This window comes from Rattus norvegicus, chromosome 6 (genome assembly GCF_036323735.1).
Source record: "Rattus norvegicus strain BN/NHsdMcwi chromosome 6, GRCr8, whole genome shotgun sequence".
Taxonomy (NCBI): Eukaryota; Metazoa; Chordata; class Mammalia; order Rodentia; family Muridae; genus Rattus; species Rattus norvegicus.
Window position 1 is genome coordinate 31,688,212 of NC_086024.1, and position 22,122 is coordinate 31,710,333.

A 22,122-nucleotide genomic window follows, 5' to 3' on the forward strand; every position below is an offset into this window, starting at 1 on the left:
ATCCCCAACCCCACCAGAATCTTTGAGAGAAGAAAAAAAAACCATAAGACTTGCAGGGGTTGCAGAACCAGTTACCCCCACATAGCTACCCGGGAGGGGGGGTGGAGACCCCCTGAGGGACTGCTAGGTGAGGCCACATCTGACTCCAGAGCAGAACTCCTCCACTGTCTATGCCTCCTCCCTTAGGGAATGACAGGTCACATGTCCACAAAGCTTAGCCCAGGAGTAAGGAATGGGGGATTGGCCAGGAGAGCAGTTTGTTGCGTGTTGCAGGCAGTGGTGTGTGGTCTAGCAGCCAAAATGGATTGCAGTATTAATACTGGTGGTGCCAGTCTCCCTCGTGTCTGGAAGAAGCTTGAAAGCCTGGTAAAGGGTAAAGGGGGGTCCTTTCTCAAATTCACACTCTCCAAGCTCTCCTCCCAAGCCCCTCCCGAGTCTAGGATCTCAGACTGTAAGGGAAAAGAGATGTAGAAGACACCAGAGGCTCTCTGAGCAACTGCAGGGGAATGGCTCCCTCCTGCCCCCTGGGGAGTGTTTTGTAACATTGCAGCACCTCCTTCTGCTATTCTTGGGCATCTCAGATTGAGAACAAAAGAGCCTGTCAGCAAAAGCTCAGGGTAGGACAGATTCTCTGAGTGTCCCAAGTGACAGTAGCAGCACCACCCACCTGTGCTTGGAAGTGCATATACCCAGGGCCCTCCCACCACCACTTCCAGCCTGAAGGTGCAGCTTGCAGACTCGGCTGATTCCTCTAGGGACTACACCATTAGAATATTAAAATTGGGCTATGCCTGTTTGCCTTGTGGAAACTGGTAAATGCTGCAAATCAGCAGTGACAGAGGGTCTGTGAGGAGTTGGGGCGTCTCCAAGACCCCATTAATGCCACTGATGAACCAAAGCCCTCACAACGCCAGTGAATGCGTTCCCTCATGCCCACTGCTGACAGTTGTGATGTCATCAACTCGGAGTCCCACCCCTTCTCTTCATAAAGATAGAACAGAAACTCCCCAGCAATGGCTTGAGATCTCCTGGACCCCAGCGCAGTACTCAGTGCCCCGCTCCATGTGCATCTGCGAGGTGAGGAGAAGCCAAGATGGGACTGGGAGCTTCTACGGAGCTTCTCTAGGAAGAATCTCAAAGCTCCAATTTAGCACGGTGGACAGTTAGCCCTCAGGGAAGTATGTGACTCAATGAGGCCGTGAGCTTGGGAGGCAAGCACTTCACAGTCATCTCTCATGGCCGCTCTTCCACTGTGTGCTCCTGACACAGCTGACACGGCTGGGAGGACTGTGGAGGGGGAACATAGATATTCATGTGCATGTGTGCCCACGTGTAGACAAATGTATGCTTCTTCTTCCTCTCTCTCCGACTCCTTCCTCCCCACGTGTGCACACGTGTGCTCATGTTACACGGGTGTAGGCAAGACGTCAACATTGGGCGTCTCCCTCTATTTCTGTCCTCCTGGTTTCTTGAGACTGGGTTTCTCACTGAACCCGGGGCTCACTGATGGCTGACTGCCTGGCCAGTGATGAGCTCTGGGGCTCATTTATCTCCACCTCTCCATGCTGGAATTAGAGACAAGCACCACTGCTCCTGACCTTAGTAGGGAGGAGAGACAGACAGACAGACAGACAGAAAATAGATGCTAGGGATCTAAACTCGGGTCCTCATATTCATGAGACAAACATCTCACTAAACTATCTTCCTAGCCCCAGAATTTAAAAACAAATAAAAAAAACCAATGATGCCCCTCAGTATATTAATAAGTAATAAACAGGTCCATGTCAGTATTTATCTGGCAGTTCATCTCACTCATATTTGTCATTAATTAGTTGCATCCCTGTCCCCTTTCTTGCCCCCATCTTCCTCTACAAACTTCAAGCGTCCCCCAGACTGCTACCAAGTCTCACATACTGTCTATTCCTTGAGCTCCCTTTTCACTTCTGTGGAAAAGGCGTGTGTTCTCCGTGGGTCCAGGAGGATGCACTACAGGAAGAGGGCATCTCTCTGAGCACTCAGATGCCTTCCAGGCAACAGCCTTCCAGTCTCAGAGTGAGAAGGGATCCAGGCCAGTAAATATCCGGCACCCACCGCTGCTCAGACATTGAGGACCCTGGTGTGTGTGTTGGGGGTTGGGGGAGCTCCACATGGGGTCTAGATGGGGAATACACAAGCTGCTCTGTGAAGGACCACACATAACAATAGAAGCATCAGGTGGAGGGCACGTGTGTTGGGGACAAGCATGCCATTCATAAAGTGAAAATGAAATCATTAGCTTAGCTTAGAAGAAAACTAGGACGAGAGAGTGTAGGTGAGTTTCCCTGGGCAGATGCCACCCATGAAAGATCTAGTCTGGGTTTCTGGTGTGAAGACTGTCTCTGGAGCAACCCTGTGCTTGTCCCTGCTATGCAACTGAATTAGGGGGTTTCTGTGGTCACAGGAGCTTATGCACAGCAAATGTGAGGTGGGTGGGAGTGTGGTGGTGGTGGTGGTGGTGGTGGTGGTGGTGGTGGTGGTGGTGGTGGCGGTGGTGATGGTGGTGGTGGTGGTGGTAGTGATGGTGGTGGTGGTGATGGTGGTGGTAGTGATGGTGGTGGTGGTGGTGGTGGTGGTGGTGGTGGTGGTGGTGGTGGTGGTGGTGGTAGAGGCTTCTACTCCAGTCAGGAAGGAAAGCAAAGGAGTGCTTGTATAGCAGAGGTCTAGGCTGGGCTGGGCTCAATGGCAAAGCACTCACTTGCCCAGCATGATCCAGAGTTCAGCCTCCAACACACATACATACATACATACATAAATACATACATACATACATACATACATACATACATACATACATACACACACACATACACACACACACACACACACACACACACACACACACACGCCGATACTGCTGCCCCGCCATCATCATCAGAAGCCTCAATGCCTTCCCACCACCTTCCGTTATGGCCTCTGGAAGCTTCCTTACTGCAGGGGACCAGAGGCAGTCCCAGAGCTGAGTTCCCCATCTCTATCTGTGGACACCACTTAGAATGCTTTCTTCTTCAGAGTTTTCCAGGGGAACGGACCACACATAAGCCTCCATCTGCACTTGTAAGGGATCAGGTACTCTCATAACCTCAGGTGCCTGGCCTACCATCTCCTGTACCAGGCTAGGGTTTTCACATTTACCTCCGTCTCTTTGCCAGCTAGACACCGATATCAGCCTCGCTCTCACTCTGGAAACACCCTTTCTGCCGTTCACAGACTAATCGGGACCTTCCGCATGGTGCTGCAGAAGGTGGTGGAGGAGAATCGGGTAGAGGTGTCTGACACGCTGATCGATGACAACAATGCTATCATCAAGGTAGGTGTGTCAGACAGTCCCGGACTCCATCATCCAGTCACCTAGGGGCCTGCTGCATCTCCCACAGAGGCTCTAGAGCAATGGCTCTCAACCTTCCGATGCTGTGACCCTCCAATACAGTTCCTTATGTTGGGATCTCCAGTCATAAAACTATTCCCATTGCTACTTCACAACTGTATTGTTGCTACTTTTATGAATTGTAGTGTAAGTATCTTCCTATGGTCTTAGCAACCCGTGGGAAAGGGCCATTTGAAACCCTCCCCAGGGGTCACGGCCCACAAGTTGAGAACCACTGGTCTGCAGAATGTTCTATGAGTAACAAGGGAGCTGTCTGGTATGAAGCCTATAGTCTGGCTGGGTCTGTCCCAAGTGGCCACTCAGCTTTTCTCACAGTGATGGTGTCAAGTGAGGTTCGGAGGGTGCCATCTCCCCTTCGCTGATGTGTGTCTCCATTCGGATCCAGCTCAGGAGTGGACCGGAGGGGCCTCCTATCATCCAATGGCTACCTTGACCTTTGCCAGCCCTTCCAAGGCAGTAACTTTTATTGGATCAGGATCAGAAAATGTTTCTGCTCCGTTTGTCCATTTCTGCTCAAGTCAGCATGGGCACACATGTCTCCTCGTAGCCCTCCAGCTCCTCTGTGGGCACTCACAGACAGCTACCATGGTGGCCAAGAGCCTGACCCTTGGATAGGATTCTTGGTTAGACCTATATGGCATCTGCAAAGTGAGCAAAAGTATATGGGCCTCATAGGCTTGTTCTAAGGGGTCAAAGGGCATATGAAAAAAGTGAGTGCTCAATGGTGTACGAAGAGCTTTGATCATCTACCTTAATTTTACCCCATGCAGAGTAGTGCTGTGCGTTCTAGACATGATCCCTCCACCTGGGTGCTGTTTAACATCTGCACTTCACTTCCTCCAGAGGGAAAGCCAAGGCAACTCCCCAAGACTCCCCTCTCTAGGCTATCAGCTAAAGCATCAGAAGAGTTGAAGACGTGCCAACTGTACAGGGTTGTAGGAAGCCCAGGGCTGGGTCTTCTGTGAGAAGACATGCTCAGCTAACTGGGTCACTTTGCCAGAGAAGCCCCCTTCTCTGTACACAGCCCAGGTTCTAAGGATGAAGAGATGGCCTAGTCTCTGGGGACACCAAATGACTCTATCAATTATATATGTGGAGGATCCAGAGATCTCACACGCAGGCTGGAGACTAGAGATCTAGGGCAGCCTCTTGACTTAGGGTCCCTGGGAAGAGGAGAGCCGGGTACAACAGAATCAGGGGTCTTGTTGAACCAACCAGCTGACACCCATCTTCCTTAGCCTTATTTTCTCATCTGCAAACTCAGATGAGAAAGGTCCTCACCTAGTCTTCACAGGAAGCAAAAGTACCTCCCAGATGCCACCAGGGGACTGCTATTGCCGGCCCAGCTGCTCACTGTCCCCTCCCTTCAGACCAGCCTAAGCATGGAGGTCCGGTATCAAGCCGCAGATGGCACAGTAGGCCCTTGGGATGATGGAGACTTTCTGGGAGATGAATCCCTTCAGGAGGAAGAGAAAGACAGCCAGGAGACAGATGGTCTGCTACCTGGCTCCCGACCCAGCACCCGGACACCCGGCGAGAAGAGCTTTCGAAGGTAACAGGCTAGCCCCCTCTTCTACCCACTGCCCTCAAAAGGCCTGGGAAGTTGGTGCCTGGAGCCCATGCCCTGGAAGGCCTCCAGGCCTGGCTGTGCTCAGAGTGCAGGCCTGAGCTGTTATTTAAGGGTTGGAAATAGCATTTTTCACCTGGCTCCCAACCCAGAGGCTCTAGTCAGAAGGAGAGGCCAGGCTTGCTACAGCCCTGAGGAAAGAAAAGGTCTGAGAAAGAGAGTTCTAATATAAGGGGGAAACTGGATCTCCTGCCCTCATCAGAGAAATGGAAAAAGGAAACAAGGAGGCCTTGGTTTCTCTGTTCTAAGACCCAACAGTATCATCCAGGCCCAGGCAGTCTGACCTCTACCTTGGCCCAGTGAAAAGAACCCTAAGCCAGAGGCCTATTGTTTCCAGAGTTAGGCTAACAGTCCTTCTCAGATCCGGCCACTGCTCTGTTGTGGAAATTTTGTTAGGCTCTTCTGTGTCTTACGAGTGCCCTGCCCCTTACCGATGACAGAGGGCTTCGACTAGGCCTCACCTCCCCACACATAATACTTTCTTTTTTTGCCAGGGTTACTCGTAGCTCAGGGGCCAGAACTGAAGCCAGAGATCTCCCAAGCTTAGAGGTCTGAGTGTGTTTTGAGAATAAGGGTCCCTTGTGTCATTGCAAGCTTCCCCCTCCAGGTTCCTTCACAGGTTTCCTTGGCCCCAGCAATGTTCGCACAAGCTCCCCATTAGTGAGCTAGAATTGCAATAATTTTGTCAAACAGGATCCACCCCCCCCATCACCAGCCTAGCTCCCAAACACGAGTGTAAATGAATACCCAAGATTATACACTTCGGGACAGCCATGTGCCTGCCACATGAGTACCAGGTCCTTTAGTATAAGCCCAAACCTCAGTGTCAGAAGGTCACATAACTTCTCTCGGCCTAGCTACTAACCTGCAAAATGGAAGCCATCACCTCACTCCCTGCTCCAACCACCAACCTGTTGATGACCCAAGGGGCTATTGAAGGTTTTACATGAAGAGACAAGTGTTGCACATGCAAAGGCTGGTGAGAACAGGTTCTTCATCCTGGATGGTGCCAAACATCAGAAATAGGTCTAGAAATGCTAAGAGGAAAAAAAAGAGACTAGGTAGTCTATAACACAATGGCCACCACCTGCCACCATCTGCCCACACAAATGAAGAAGAACTGTGTGGGGCTGGCTCAGGGTGATGTCTGAGAAGCAGCCCCCTAGCCCCACTGTTGAGAAAGGAATCAGGTCTGAATCAGAAAAGCTAGGTCCATCTGGTCCACCCCAACTCTGCCCTCATCAGCTGGGAGTCAATAGCAAGAATAAATGAATTTAGAAAGTAGACATGCTGACTCTCCTCCGCTCTGGCCCGGGACAGCCATGAAAACAGCTTCCTCTGGGGGGCGGGGGGGGGGAGGCTATCCTCAGTAAAGAGCCAGTGGAGGCAGGATAGCATGCTGTAGTTCAGATAAAACAAGAAAGATACAAAGGTTACTTCTTAGATCCCCTCTCTTCTTAGAGAGTTCTGGTCCAGGCAGGTAGAGCTAAGAGACACTCGTGCATGTATGGTGTTCTCTCCTCTCCCCACCTCCCTGGACCTCTCCCAGGCCAGAAGAAAGAGTAGGGGGAAGGTTTCATCTTAGGGACTTGGAATTGAATAAGCACGCCTAGATCTCAGCAGGTACCACCGTCTGGACAAAGCAGCATATGAGGTCACGTTTCTTCCACAGCTGCCTCCTGGAGCTGCCAGTCTAGGCCTGGCATCACTTTGCAGATGGATGCTACCTCCTCCTCCTTTCCCCTGGACCTAGCCTTGTAGTCATCAGGTCTCCTCTGCTCACATGGTTTAATCTCCCCTGGTCCATCACGCACCATGCGAGTTTCTCTGCTCACTTCTCAAGTCTCTGCCGTCATCCAGGGGCCCTTTGTCTCTGCCCGCTCTTAACAAAATAACCCCAAGTAGGGGAGACGCCATCCAGAGGCAGCACAGCAGGGTGGAGAGAGTAGCACCCAAGTTTCAGCTCTGATGTTGGGAGACACATCTCCCCGACTGTAAGGTGGCTCACCCGTGCCCACAAGAGAGTTAGGAAGAGGTGAGGTACTTACTATACGTGAGTGATACCCACTGTAGGGAGGTTCTCAGCCAGTGTTGTCTCTTCAGACTCCATGTTACCCTGACCCCACCTGTTTCTCCTCTGAGCACTCACCTGCACTTCTGGTGCAGGCATTGTTCCCAATCCACTCTCATCTTTACCTATGCTAAGGGCTTTTCCAGTGATGCCCACCAGAGGTTCAGCTGTCCTGGGCAAGAACAGGAATCCGTCTGTCTGTCTGTCTGTCTGTCTGTCTGTCTGTCTCTCTCTCTCTCTCTCTCTCCACACACACACACACACACACACACACACACACACACACACGCACACATGCACACACGCACTCATACACATGCACTCATGCACATGCACTCGTGTACGCATGCACACATGCACTTGTACGTCTGCATGCATTTGCCTACACATGCATTCTCTGCTAGGTGTCAGGGAGTTCCCTGCCTCTGGACAGCAGCCTCCCTGGCTGGGAGTCACATCTCACAAAGGAGCCTTCAGCTCCAATTGTGTGGCTAATCAACACAGCCTTTTGTTTTCCCAGAGACCCTTTGTCCTCTGAGGCTCTCTTTCCATCTCATCTTCCCGACCTCCCTAGCCTTATAAGCTTCCACAGCCCCCAACACCTTCGGCTTCCTGGGCCCCTCTGGTGTCCCCTCTGATGTCTAGGTAATTACTATATCGTTTTCTTAGGGATAGGTTGTGACCAGGGCCATTTTTCTTGTCCTGCCTGTGGGCATCCTTCCACTCCAGTAGAAACCTGTAGGATCCAGGAAGCCCCTTTTGGTATCTCAAACAGAGATTAGCTGGCCATGTGTGCATTGTGGGGGCTCTGGGAGAGAGGTGCATATATGCATTAAGAGGTCTGCATCCGTGTGTACACGGTGCAATATATGCACCTGCCTCCCTTCACCAGGACGGAGCCCTGTGCTGCCATGGCTGCCAAGAAGCCAGGGGAACCAGAGTCACAGTCGTGCAGGAGTTTAGGAGTAAAACGGTTCTCAGGGTACTTCTCTCCTACCTGAGGTTGGGGCTCCCACCCTCAGCCCAAGGCTTCGTAACCCAAGTGAGACGTGCTCAACCCTAGTGCTGAGACGTGCCTGGGTCTCAGCGGGCCTTAGCATTCCCAGGAGGATGGTCCACTTTCCTCCTCCTGTCCGTGGATGCTTTTATCAGGGAGTGATGAGGAAGGAGCTAAGGAAGAGGAATTGTTCCGTGAGGCTGAAAGTGGTACTCAGAAGAGGATGCTGGCTGAGGGGCTGGATTCACACAACAGGCAGGAGGCACCAAAAGTACACTGCGAGCACTAGGAAGAAATCTAGGCGTATCTGGGGCTTCCCAGGATGTTCTGTGGCAATGCAGGCAAAAGATGAGGTCACTGTTTGCCAGCCCAGTGACTGGGCAGCCTGAGCCCCCATGACCTCCCATAAGGAGCAGGTGATGAGAAAGATGGCCGCTTCACGGGATGACAGGCTGACCACGGTGGTCAGCCAAAGGTCTGAGCATCTCTAGTCTCTAAGGATTGTACCAGCAGTAAGGGTGAATGCGGCAAAATCATGAGGTATTCCTCATAAAACAGCCCCTTCCCTGCTCCATTTCCCCTCTCAGAGGGTGGATGCCTTCAGACCTGAAGCATGGAGAGAGGGAGAGGGCACACACGGAAAGACATGACACCTCTGAGTTTAGAGCAAAGCTCGAGGGAAGGGGAAGAGGAGAGGGAGGCAGACAGACAGACGGTTCCCAGTTAATGTTCAGTATGCCAGTTCCTTGCCAACTCCAGGCCACACATGTCTCTTCTGTAGTCCATTGCAGAGACTGACATAGTTCCCAGGGTCACAGAAGTCTTTAAAAAAAACAAAAGCAGAAATGAACCCCTCAAACCTGGATTGTGTAGTCAGAAAGAAAAGGAACTCTCCTCAGACAAACATGAGAGTGGAGACCAGAAAACACGAGTGGAGTTTTAGTTCCCTAATAGCTTACCGAAACCCTAGCTTCGTTTGGGCAAACCCCAAAAGCCCTTGGGGGTCCCCAACAGTGGCCCTAGTTGGGCTGGGCTGTAGCAGAATTCACCCTCACTGCTGGTACAATCCTTAGAGACTAGAGATGCTCAGTCCCAGACCTAAGTCCCCCTTCCCTCTCTGCTCAGCGGTCTTGGCTGATCTGGGCAGCCAGAAACCTGGCAATTGTGGGGCTCTCTGAATCACAGACTAACTCACTTGCCTAACACAAAGGCTAGCCAGGCAAATCTAGACTTGGACGGTGACTATATAGAGGCTTTCAGGAGGCCTGAGCTCTCCATGGCCTCCCCTAGGCCAGGTCTGAGCCAGGAGAGAGTGTGAGCAGAGAATCATGAAGATTATTCCTTTTCTTCATGCCCATTGACTCAGCCCTGTGGAGGCTTTGGACAAACATTCCAGTTTCTGGAAACTTCTCTAAGGGAAGATGGGAGTATAGCTCTCCTGTACCTCTGAGCCCTGAATGGTGGCTTGGGTACAGCTCATCCCCTCTTGCCTTTGCCAACTTTCTTCTCAGTGGCTGAATGCCCCATCTTGTAGCACCCCGGTCCCCGTCTCTCAAATAGGTTCTCCCCACTGTGTCCCTGGAGCATGGACACAACAAACCCTTGGAGGGGCCCAAGGGAGGAAGTGAGGGAGGAAGAAATGTGGGGGACCCTACATCTCTGGAATCAGGCCTTCTCCTGGGATAAGAGGAGACTGGGAGGACCTGGGGCCATGACATGCCTACACCAAAGGCTTAGTCTTGAGAAGTAAGGAATCTGTGGGTTAGAGAAACCCCTGGGGAGGAACATGGGGTCAGCAGGGCCAGGGGCCAAGGTGAGGTCTCTGACCCCACTCTCACTTGCATCCCCTTGTCTCCTCATTTCTCCCCCTACTCAGCAAAGGCAAAGAGAAGACCAAGGGAGGCAGAGATGGCGAGCACAAGTAGGTGTCCCAGGCCAGGCCAAGGGCAGTGGTGTCGGCAACCTGCCACGGGGCTCCAGAGGGAGGGAACAGGCTCTCTGAGAGGGCCTAGGAGGGGCTGTCCTGGTGGAGCAGCAGAGGACATGCAGGGTGAAGGGGGGTCTTTGCACCAGACTATGGGAGAAGAGAACTGGAGGGGTGGTGAGAGCTGGGGAAGTGGCTGGATCTCTTCTTTCCCCTCTGGGTCCGTAGGAGTGATACTCCCTTCTTCTAGTGTCTTGTTCCTTCTCTACTCCACTGTACCTATAGGTCAGGCCCTTAAGCTTCCCTATGAGGGTGAATATAGCTAAAGAGTGGGGAGACAATCCCTAGGCACATGGTTGCATGGTGTGACCAAGACAGGAAGTACAAAGAACTGAGTAGAGATTAGCACTCTCTGGGAACCTCACCATCTCCATTCCCCCAAAGGACATTCTAGGGGAAGGAGGCATAGTGCTATCTGGTCACTAGGGCCTAGCAAGATTGGCCTGAGGTGATGGGCTTGTAGGCTCCTCAAAGCCACACTATGATCTGGAGACTCGAGTGTCACAGAAATTACAGTAGTTAGGTCTCCAGCTGATCACAGTACAAGGGAACTCTGACCTTTGTGTGTTGTGGCAGGTGTCACTTCCAGAGAACAAGGTCCAGCTAGGCAAAGACAAGAAATATAACTTCCTACCCAGAGTTTGCAATGGACCCAGGAAGTTAAAACTACCTAACTGGCCTCAAAACCCATGCCGAAAACCCAGAGATGTAGTCTATTTTCCGTCTTTAGAAACTGAGCTCCAGAGATATAAAGAGATTTGCTTAAAACTGTGGCCCCAATGCTTTAAAAAAAATAATTTACAGTTGTGTCTGTGGTAGTCTGAGCTGATCTGATGGACGTTGTCTGCATATGTTAAGACCCTGGGGAACTTGGAGCCTCATCCCTGTGTTGCCCAAATCATACCGAGTTCTAGCCATGCTTGAAATACTTGCACAAGTTATAACCATGACCACAGGGTCACAGAAGCAACGCGCTGTGTGTGGAGAGTGCCACAGGGAGAGACAGAGCGTTTTGCCAGCTTCTAAGAAGAGTACAGTGTGTGGCAGGGCTGAGAGAGAAAGAGAGCCTGGAATCTGAGTCCCACTGTGGGTAAGAGATGGTAGGGACACTGATCTGGGGACCTTTCTTAGTGAGAAGGCTCATGGCTCCAGGTTTCTCTGTGGCCACTTAGATGTCAAAGGCTTACCTAGGAGGCAGTTGCCTATCTTCTCTCCCTCAGTTCTCTCTGAGATTACCAGGCCTCAAGGCCCTTCCAGCTCCCAGTCTGTCAGACTGGCTTGATCCCTGTGAATGAAACTGGGGTAGACTGGCCTCACAAGGCAGGCCAGTGGCGGGTCCGCAGGACATGCGACCTCCCTGGCCCTACTCCATCTTGTTTCTTGCTGTCCCATTACCAAATGAGATTAAGTCAGCTAGGATGTAATATTAATTTAATGTGTCCGGGAACTGGGAATGGAATCTCTAAGATGTGATTAAGCAAATCGAAACTCTTTCAGCCTGAGGAAAGAACACTGTGAGAAGAACTTGCACATCATGGCAACCATGTAGCCAAGATGGTTGGTTTATACTTGTGCTGCAGGGAGATCAAAGGAAATAGATGTAAGACAGGCAGAGAAAAAGTAAGATTCGACCCAGAAAAGAACAGGCATCCCCCCAGGGGGCGATGGTAAATCTATTCTCATGTTAGTGCTTGACGAAGCTTTGCCAAAGAACTGGCAGCCAGGAGGAAAGGAGGGGCCAGATTCCCAGGCTCTCAGAGGTTGGGAGGAACGCCTGAGGGTCTCACAGCCCCTCTGGTACAGGAAAAACACATGTCCAAGTAGGCCAGATGGAGATGGTGTGGTCCCTCTATAAAGGTTCAGTCTGGGGCAGGGATGTAACTTAGATGTAGAGCCTTGCATGTGTGAGGCCCCAGGATTGATTCCCCAGCTCTAAAAATATAAATTAGGGCCTGGAGAGATAGCTCAGGGGTCAAGAGCACTTGCTGCTCTTCCTGAGGACCCAGGTTCAATTCCCAGTACCCACATGCAACGCAAAACTGTTGCAACTCCAGTTCCAGGAGCTCCAACACTCTCATGCAGAGACACACACACACAGAGACACACACACACAGACACAGACACACACAGACACAGACACACACACACAGACACACACACACTACAGACACACACAGCACAGACACACACACATACAGACACACACACACACACACTACAGACACAGACACAGACACACACACAGACACACACACAGACACACACACAGACACACACACACAGACACACACACAGACACACACACACAGACACACACACACAGACACACACACAGGCAAAACACAAATGCATATAAAATAAAATTTAATTATTTTTAAGTAATAAAGAATAAGTTAATAAATGTATGTATATATACATACATACATACATACATACATACACACACAAAAATAAAATTTAAGTCAGCCAGTCCTTCACCCATGCAGAAAGCTATTCAAAACAGACTGAAAATCAACACAGTTTCAAACACACTTAAAATTATACAGTTACCTGTAACCGCGGGGACAGGTGGCATCAATCCATACCCAAGCACTCAGGAGACAGAAGCAGGAAGATCAGGAGTTCAAGGCAAGCCTCAGCTTCATATTGAGTTAGAAACCAACCTGGTTGAACCTGTTTTTAAAAATATAGTAAAAGAGCTAATGAGACAGCTCAACAAGCAAGTTGGAGTCAAGCTGGATGCCCTGAGTTGGATCCCTGAACCCCACCTGGAGGGGAAAGAAAGCCAACTGGTCAACCATGTCCTCTGACTCCCATGGGTGCACACAGAGAAGAGGGAAGGACAGAGGAAAGAAGAGAAGGAAGAAAAAAGAAATGACGTGCCTGAGGCATGGAAAATGAAAGCAATGAGCCCAGTTGAGGCAGCCGAAAGTGCACCCTTAGATTAGAAAATCTGACTGCGTCAACAACGCAAAGAAACAATGTAGACCCTGCCTCTCACGCAGAGTTCACGAATCCCGATCACCTGAGACCTGAGCAGTGAGCCTTGATGTTTCCAGTCTAAAGTGCTTGTGGAGTAGAAGCCCTGGCTGGACAGCGAGTGGCTCCATCTCTAGTTGGTTTGCACCCACGCCTTCTAGGCCATGGCTTCCAGAATAATTCATAGAGCAAATCAGTGAAGCAGCCAGGCTGCTGGGTTTCCCTCGGTGCATGCCCCCAGGTCAGGATGAATATGCGGCCTCCATCCTAGAGCCCTGTGTGAGCTGTGGAGCTGTGACAGACTTCTAAAGCAAGCCATGGAACAAGATGAGGGAATTGTTCGGTGCATAAAGGAAGACATTACAGTGAACACACTAATTTCAAAGTCTTTTCTCGAGAGAACTCTCAGTCTAGCTATATCATTCTGACCATGGTGATCCAGGCACTGGAAGTCAATGGGAGTTTATTTCTTTATCTCCCCTACATGCCTAGTTGTCAGGGTTTGTTTGTTTGTTTGTTTGTATTTTTATGTGTGCGAGGTTTTTGTTGGGGATGTTTTGGTTTTGTTTCATTACCTTTGTTTGTTCATTTGTTCGTTTTGTGTGTGTGTGTGTGTGTGTGTGTGTGTGTGTGTGTGTGTGTGCGCGCGCACATATGTGCATAGGTGCCATGGCATTCATATGGAAATCAATCAGAGGGTAACTTATGGAAATCAGAGGGCACCTTGTGGTCCTCAGTTCTCTCCTTCCACCATGTGGGTCCCAGGGATTGAACTCGGGTCATCAGGCTTGGCAGCAAGCCCTTTTCCCGCTGTGCCAGCTCAGCAGCCCTTTGTTGTGGTTGGTTTTTTATAAAGCAGGTGTCAGTCAGCTCCAGCAATTGCTGGTGTGGCTATGGCCCAAATGCCAGGGTCATTTGTAGAATGGCGTATCACTTAGAAAAAGTCCCTTAGAGAAAAGCACTCACGCTCATACCTCCCGAGCATTCTGTGCCCATGAGTACGGATGTACTTGGCTGAAGGTTTCTCTTCACAGAGCTCACTGCTGGCTTGTTTCTGTGCCTGCTTCTCATTCCACCCTACCTTCTGTGGTTGTGGAACCCCATTAGAAGGGATGCAGAATTAAAAGTCTTAGAATAGAAACTGAAATCACAAGTTAATTTAAAAAAAATCTGTCTCCAGTATAAGTTGACAATCTTTAAAGCGCCCTGGTTAAACTAGTTTTAAAATTGTCCTTTCCCTTTACCCTTTGCCCTTTGCCCTTTGCCCTTTACCCTTTGCCTGGAGTGCTTTCCAGGGACTAGCACAGTTGAAAAGTCAATAGGGAATTCCCGATGCATCGACTGAGAAATCATGAAGGGCAGCAACAGCAATGGCATCCCTCTCTGCCTCCTCCAGCATAGAAGGTACCGCAGGCATGGAGCCTGGACTAAGGGCTGTGGAAACAGATAGTCAGATAGTGTCCATCACTGCACACATCAGCACTAGTCACCAAACAGACGCCATTTTGAGGCATCCCCAGGCACGCGGTGTTGCCTGCAAGTGTGTTGGCTATAGTGGTCGCATGACACAGTCTTAGGAGGAAGTTTTTCTCCTTTGAATTTTTTTCAAGGTACAGTCGAAGTGGCTGGGTTTAAGTATGGTCATTAAAAGTCTCTATTTTCACTCCCCAAAATGTTCGTACCAAAGAATAAAGTGGCATTTTAATTAAAGGCTTATAACTGGCCAAGAGGACTGCAGGTGTTGAACTTAGCTCCCTATATGGGACCAGCTTTAGAAAGCCACACAGTTCTTCTGGGCTTCTGGCAGCAGCCCCAATTCCAGCCCCAGACACTGCCAGCCTCTCCATGCAGGGCCTCTTCTGACCCACATAGCACTCAGATCCGCTGTCTCAGAACCCTTCCGCCAGGGGTGAGCAGGTCCATGGCTATGCCCTGGACCTGTATGAGTTGATTTACACAAAATCATGACTAGGACTTTAGGAATAGCCAAGAGCAGCTTATGCAAAGGCAAACATTGAGAGTCTTGTGTCTTCCATAACAGAACCCATAGGACAGTAAGCCCGGGAAGAAAAAAATCCCAAGGCTGTGACAGGGTAGGTGGCACAGCTGTGGAGACAGTGTGAGTGCCCATGTGAACCTGAGCCTAGGACTGCTGCAGGAGTCTGAGTGCAGCTGGTACCCTGCCCTTTAAGCCACTGGCTCGGGGGAAAGCCCCTGGGATACTTCAGGCAAAGCTAGGCAGGATGACCCCTTTCCTGCCTCCAAACAGCCCGTTTTTATGAATGAGGGCTCTGTGTAAATGGCAACCCATTCTGCAAATGGCACTGGCCCCCAAGCCACTGCCACAGCTGCCATTCCCCTGCTGCCCTTTTCCTAGTCTTCCTTTTGGTCACAATGAATTCATCAAGCTCAGAGAGGTCCTGACCATGGAGGCAGTGGTGGCCAGGACAGTGGAACTCCTGCAGGCCCTCAGACATGAACCTTCAGCCTCACGTGCTCCACTTACTATAGGATGCTAAGTTGACTTTCTACTTTCTCAGATTTAATTCTTCACTGGGTGAATAAAGACGTGTGTGTGTGTGTGTGTGTGTGTGTGTGTGTGTGTGTGTCTGTGTGTGTGTGTGTGTGTGTGAGAGAGAGAGAGAGAGAGAGAGACTGTGTGTGAATGTGTGTGTGAGTGTGTGAGAGAGTGTGTGTGAGAGTGTGTGAGAGTGTGTGTGTGTTGTGTGTGTGTCTGCATGCCTCTGTGTGTGTGCGCATGCGTGCATGCATGCATACATGTGTGTATGTCTGTGTCTGTGTCTGTGTCTGTGTATGTATGTCTCTGTGTATCTGTGTATGTATGTCTGTGTGTGTGTCTATGTCTTTGTGTGTGTGTGTGTGTGTGTGTGTGTGTGTGTGTGTCCCTGTCTCAAAAAGAGGTGTGAGGGTGGTTCAAGAGGTAAAGGCACCCACCACCAATGCTGAGAATCTTAGTTCCATCTCCAGGACCCTCATGGTGGAAGAAGAAAGCTGACACCCAAAAGTTGTCCCCTGAGCCATGGCATGCGTGTCCTCACACTCTCACTAAATAAATTAATAAGCAAATGCTAAATAAATGTAATTTTTAAAATGTAAATGCTTTAAATGGAATCAAAAGTTAAAAGTCAACTAACGTCCCACACAGTCTAGGCCCGGATCTCAGAAAACACCTTTGAGATGACTTCATCCTCATAGGCATTTTGTGGTCCGAGTCAATCGTTAAAACCACAGAAATGGTTCCGCAGGTGAGGGGCTTGGGGCCATAGCCCACTGGCTAATACGCTTGTCACACATGGCAGCCCATCTATAATCCCAGGACTCCAGAGGAGGAGACAGGGAGTGCACTGAGCAAGATGACCAACTAGACTAGCCTGGTCACTGAGCTCTAGGTTCAGCGAGAGACGCCATCTCGGTAAACAAAGAGGAGAGCAACTGAGAAAGACATCCGTTGTCAACCTCTGGCCTCCACATGTGCGTGCACACCTGAGTATCGACAGGAGTGTGGACGTGCACACACAGATGCACACCACACTTAAAAAAAAAAAAAGATTACCCGTTGAGAGAACAACAAAGAAGATACTTGAGACAAGTAATAATAATTCTAAAGACATTAGCTTTCTTTATAGAGTCTCTTCCTTCCCTTTCTTCATTTTTAAAATCTATAATACAAGGGGAAACAGGAAAATCAGGGTCGCCAGCCTCTTTGACCTGTGCCTAGGAGATCATGAAAATATCTATGAACTGACGGGATACGTCAAGAGTAGTCCCTGTCCACCCATCCAGCACAGGATACAGACGTATCTCATATCAGGGTTAAAGATAGAACCAGGTTTGAGGAATAACACTGATCTCCCAAGCCCAAGTAGAGGGGCTTGAGGTTTCCCAGCCATCACAAGGACAGAAAGGTTTTCTCCAACCTCACACTGTACAGCTTGCAGAGCAAGGGTCTGGGCGTCTTCGATGCCATGCCCAAGCCTCTGCAAACAGAGGCTGACCCACATCCAGAAGCAGGTGAGGAATGGGCCTGGAACCACCCCCACAGGAACCAGCAGTATGGCAGCCACACCCAGGAGGAGGAGAATGGGAAGCAAGGGAGTCAGATGTCCCTCTTATACAATATTAATGGGGTAATGGAATACTGCACTTCCCCACACGAATCCTACTCCTGGTCTTTCCTGGCTTTGGGGACCTCAGGATCGGCTGCAGGGACATCACTGAAGGGCTGTAAGGACCCCTACCCCCTTCCCTCAGCCCCATTGGCTGCAAGACCTTTTGCCTGGGCACACGGGCACACCACACCAGAGGAAGAGTTAGGGGCTAGGCAAGAGATGGTGGTCTGCCGTAGGAAGGCATAGACAGAGGGGCAACCAGGCTAAGAAAAAGAAAGACCCTTTTCACTGGGGACTCAGGAGACTCTCCTGTCACAGAGACTAGAGTAAGGCAGGCTCAAAGCCACCTGAGACCTGAATAGCTGCTATCCATGGCTCCCACCTCAGCCTCAGCCTCAGTCTGTCCCTCTGAGTCCCTGGACCTATGTATCTGTTCTGATGTTGTCTCTGGGCATCTGGGCTCTTTTCCTGTTAGCTCTCGTGGGGGTGCATTGGGGGGAAGAAAGCCGAGGGACCTTGCAGATCTCAGCTCTGAGAAGATAGGGCGTAGGCGAGAAGCTCACAGGCCACTTTCCTGGGGAGCTGGTGCCTGGGAGGAAGTGTCCTATGTCCTTTGGGGCTCATGGCCCCTAATTTGTATTGTATCTTGGGAAAAGTGAACGAGGGCAGGGGGCCCCATCTCCTTTTTCTCCGAGTCCCTCAGGGACTGCCTATTGTATGTTTGTGCTTTTCCTATGTGCATCTATCCCTGTCCCCACCTCACTGTGGGGGTCTCCCTTTTACAGAGCGGGAAGGAGTGTATTCTCGGCCATGAAACTCGGCAAGACTCGGTCCCACAAAGAGGAGCCCCAAAGACAAGGTAGGGAATGTGGTCCTGCCCATCAGAGCTGCAGCAACCACTTCTTTGAACTGTCACCATCATTTAAGCCCCGCCCACACTGGACACTCCCACAGCCACTCGGGCAGGGCTTGGACTGCCATTGGCTGGTCTGGAGGTTAGGGGAGGGACGCATAGGTCATTGAGCCTCTGCCAGATAGACGGGCTCCTTCCCCCTTCATTGAGTATTTAACTTCACATGAGCCCAGAGGTTTTTGTTTGGTTTGTTTTGGTTTTTTTTTTTTGTTTGTTTGTTTTAATTAAAAAAAAGATAGTACCAAGAAAGCATGCTGTGCTGTGCCTGGTGGCTGCAGCAGACCCATCTCAAAGAAAGACCACTGGGCCTGGTGACGGGGAGTCCCTCCCAAGAGAAGAGGCTGGAAGGGCATCTGACAGCCCTTAAGAGGAGGCAAGAGGACAGATGAACGATAAGGGGATGCGTGGGGTGGAGTGGGGAGATATATGCACCCAGCATCGGGGCTCTCCTATGTGGCCCTAGAACGTTCTCTTCCCCAGCCAGTTTTGGCTGCACTCTTCTTAGATGGAGGAGGTTTGCTGAAACCCAAACCTACCGTGTCCGGATGGCTTTTCCAAATCACGATCTCATCCCACGGGACTCACATACAGGGGTGTGGGCCTGAGTTCTGTACTCCACTGCGGCTGTCAAGAATAAGTCACTTCTCACACCTCAGGGATGAGGACGTGTGTGTGTGTGTGTGTGTGTGTGTGTGTGTGTGTGTGTGTGTGAGAGAGAGAGAGAGAGAGAGAGAGAGAGAGAGAGAGAGAGAGAGAGAGAGCGAGCGCCCAGGATGCATTCTTCTCTCTTCCACCAAGGATATTCAGAGCTTTAGAGACGAGAGTTAAGTAAGAGAATTACATTTGGCTAAGATTACAAAAGAAAGTAAGACTAGACACAATGGCAATTAAAATGTTCTAAGGAGTAAGGTTAGACCCTGGCACGGCCGTGCGCTTCTTTAATTCCAAGACTTGGGAGGCAGAGGCAGCTGGGTCTCTGTGAGTTTGAAGCTAGAATAGTCTACATAGAGAGACCCTGTGATAATTAAGAACATGAGGTGTATAGGTAGCCGTATTCCAAGCAAGTACCATCAAATAAACCAGAAATCAACTGTCCCTCCTAGGAGACAGTCCCTAGCCCTTCATCCACCCACCTGCCCTTCCTTTCTTCCCTAGATGAGCCAGCGGTGCTGGAGATGGAGGACCTGGACCACCTAGCCATCCGGCTGGGGGATGGGCTGGATCCTGACTCAGTGTCTCTAGCCTCGGTCACTGCTCTCACCAGCAATGTCTCCAACAAACGGTGAGCAGGCCAGAGGCCTACACCCCACCTGCCACTGCCTGCCACTATCCTGTCACCGCCCTGCCACCGTCCTGCTGAACAGGACCTGCTTACCAGGCTTGGGGGCAGAGAAGTCAGGGCCTATGAGTAGCTTCTCCCCAGCTTTATCCTTTCTTACTGTCTTTGGATGTCCTCTGAGCTGTCTCCCTGTAGAGGCAGGAGTGGATCAGGCTCTTGAGCTTCTGTGGGTGAAGGGACAGCACAGAGCTGACCAGTCCACAAGTGACTCTCTTCACCCAATGGTCATCTCCCTGTTATTTTTGTCTCTGCTTAGTCTTCTCTGTTGGTGCCATCGAGGACGTCCACCCTACACCCCCGTGCACCTCCAATTTTGTTGGCAGAATAGAGTATTTTTGAAGGTCACAGTTTTGTCCCTCTGGCCTTTCCATCCCTCACACCAACCTGACAGTGCATTCTTCTCCTTAGGTCTAAGCCAGATATTAAAATGGAACCGAGTGCTGGGAGACCCATGGATTACCAGGTAGGTGGACACCCGGATGTCTAGGCCTTACAGATTCTGCTGGAGTGTGGTGACCCAGCAGGATGAGCATGATAGACTCAGAGGTGAGAGCCAGGGCATCGTAGAGTCACATCTGAGTATATAGAGTCTCAAAGAAGGCCTCTGTCTGGGAGGCATTCCTAGAAGCATTAAGGCAAATGCAAACCAAAAGAAGATTGTGAGATCTCTGTTTGCACAGCTCAAAGCTCCCTGAAGATTCTGTGTCTGTTGTTGAAAATCCTAAGGAAAAGGGGGCCTGGAAAAACAATCACACACATACACACACACACACACACACACACACACACGAGTTTTGAAGAATGTTGGCTGCGTTTTTAAGTTGTTCCAGCTTATTTTAAAGCTGGAAGTAACATCGATCCTGTTTTTCTTCTTTTTTTTTTTCTTTTTTTTTTTTTTTTTTTTTTTTGGTTCTTTTTTCCGGAGCTGGGGACCGAACCCAGGGCCTTGCGCTTCCTAGGTAAGCGCTCTACCACTGAGCTAAATCCCCAGCCCCCTGTTTTTCTTCTTTTTTGTGTCTCTGTATCTTCTTAGATCAATAGTTCTTCGTTTCTGAAACCACATTTAAAAAGGCTCTGACCAGGAGGGTTGTAGATGTAGTCACAGTACAGGCAGAACAGGGGCTCAGCGGCCCTGGTGGCTGATGACACGGGTCCCAGTGGCTTCCGCTTTACAGGCCCAGACCCTTAATCTTGGCTTCTCTCCCAGCCTGAGATCAGAGCTGTGTAGAAGGGCTCACGATACACAGGTGTCCAAGCAGGAAGCCCCCAGTCCCTATGTACAAATGAGAAGAAAGGCGAGAGAAGGTTTCTCTCAAGACAGACGACCATGGCTCCAGACTCTCCCCTGACTGCCAACAGGACCCAGTTATAGGTCAGAAACTGTTGCGGGTACAGATGTATGTTCAATGTGCACTTCCCAGGCCCCATGCACACTACCCTTATGCATGAATAACCACACCTCACCTCCCTCAGGAGATGATATAAGGTCTAGATGACCCCCACTGAAAAATACGCTTGGTCGTGTTTCCTGAGGATTCACCTGTCTCCCTCAATGCTGATTTGGTTCCTTTCCCTCCACTTTCACAGTAAAACATGATCCAAGGGTTGCAGGGCCACAGATCACGGATGAAGGCCGGAGGCAGGCGGGGTTCAGAGCCACAGCAGTCAGAACTGCTTGTTCTCTGGAACAGTTGCTCCCTTCTGATTCCTTGGTTACTTAGCTCAGGACTCATATCTTCCTCCCTAACTGCTTCCTGTCAGGGAGGGACTTTTGTGTCCTAGGTCACATATTTCTCCCCCCAAATCTTCTAAACCTTCTGAACTGCACCAGCTAACCCATCTCACTCGGCATCGTGCGTCTCCATCCACAGCTTACCCGCACACGTCTCCGCTATGTAAGAGGGAGCTAAGAGGATTGAAACGCAAAGTATTTCCACTCCCAGCAAATACGATGTACAAACCAGTAAAACCAACAGCAGCTTCTCTCCTTTGAGGAACTTGGCTTTAAGTAATCAGAAAGACCTCACAGAGTGTGTGGCACTGGAGAGGGGAGAACCTAGCAGAACCCAGGTCCAGGTGGGAATCCCGAAAGCCAGACCGATTGTGAAGGTTACAAACCAGTGGAAGGAGGCCTGTGGGAAGAGAGCCCAGTGTGCAGTATGCTATGGACAATTTAGAACGAATGGAACATTACATTCTTCTTTCCTGATTATTGGCATCTTCAAAGGGGACAAACCACTGTTACCCGTGCCTGCATGGCCTCATATTGCCTCTCCACCCCACCTTCCATGACACCACCAGAGTGATCAGCCTATCTGGTCACGTCATACCTCTGGCCCTGGAGGCAAGGGGAGATGAGGAACCCTGCAGAACAGCAGTGCCAGGGGTGTGGGTGAGCATCCCTGTCCCCTCTCCCCTTTACCTCCCCCTGACATTCTGATGCACTCCTGGACAGAGGTCCCCAAAGCAGGTCACAGGGCACCATTATTTGTGTCCCTTCAGGATATTTGAGTAGTTTTACCCCCCCCCCGGTCCCCAGCTCCCCAGCACTGTTCCTTGCTTCGGAGAAGGCTCTTGGGAATTCTAGCCCTTGCCTCAGCAGGAGAGATGTTAGCCAGGGCTGCCAGCTGGTCCATGGTTCAGCTCCCTTTGCCCTCT

The 22,122-nt window shown here is 50.4% G+C and overlaps 1 protein-coding gene across 11 annotated transcripts in view; it reads left to right on the forward strand.

The window, feature by feature from the left end:
- The window catches only part of Otof (otoferlin), a 96,608-nt gene that overhangs the window by 40,343 nt on the left and 34,143 nt on the right, over positions 1–22,122 (forward strand). For 6 of the 11 annotated variants that reach the window (XM_063262553.1, XM_063262552.1, XM_006239833.4 and 3 more), the window contains exons 4-9: positions 3,247–3,346; positions 4,795–4,976; positions 9,996–10,040; positions 17,998–18,071; positions 19,281–19,407; positions 19,873–19,927. In XM_063262553.1, the coding sequence (XP_063118623.1) occupies positions 3,247–3,346; positions 4,795–4,976; positions 9,996–10,040; positions 17,998–18,071; positions 19,281–19,407; positions 19,873–19,927 (583 nt within the window). The remainder of the gene's footprint in view (positions 1–3,246; positions 3,347–4,794; positions 4,977–9,995; positions 10,041–17,997; positions 18,072–19,280; positions 19,408–19,872; positions 19,928–22,122) is intronic. The other 5 variants (XM_063262555.1, XM_063262556.1, XM_017594387.3 and 2 more) reach the window with 1 other exon arrangement.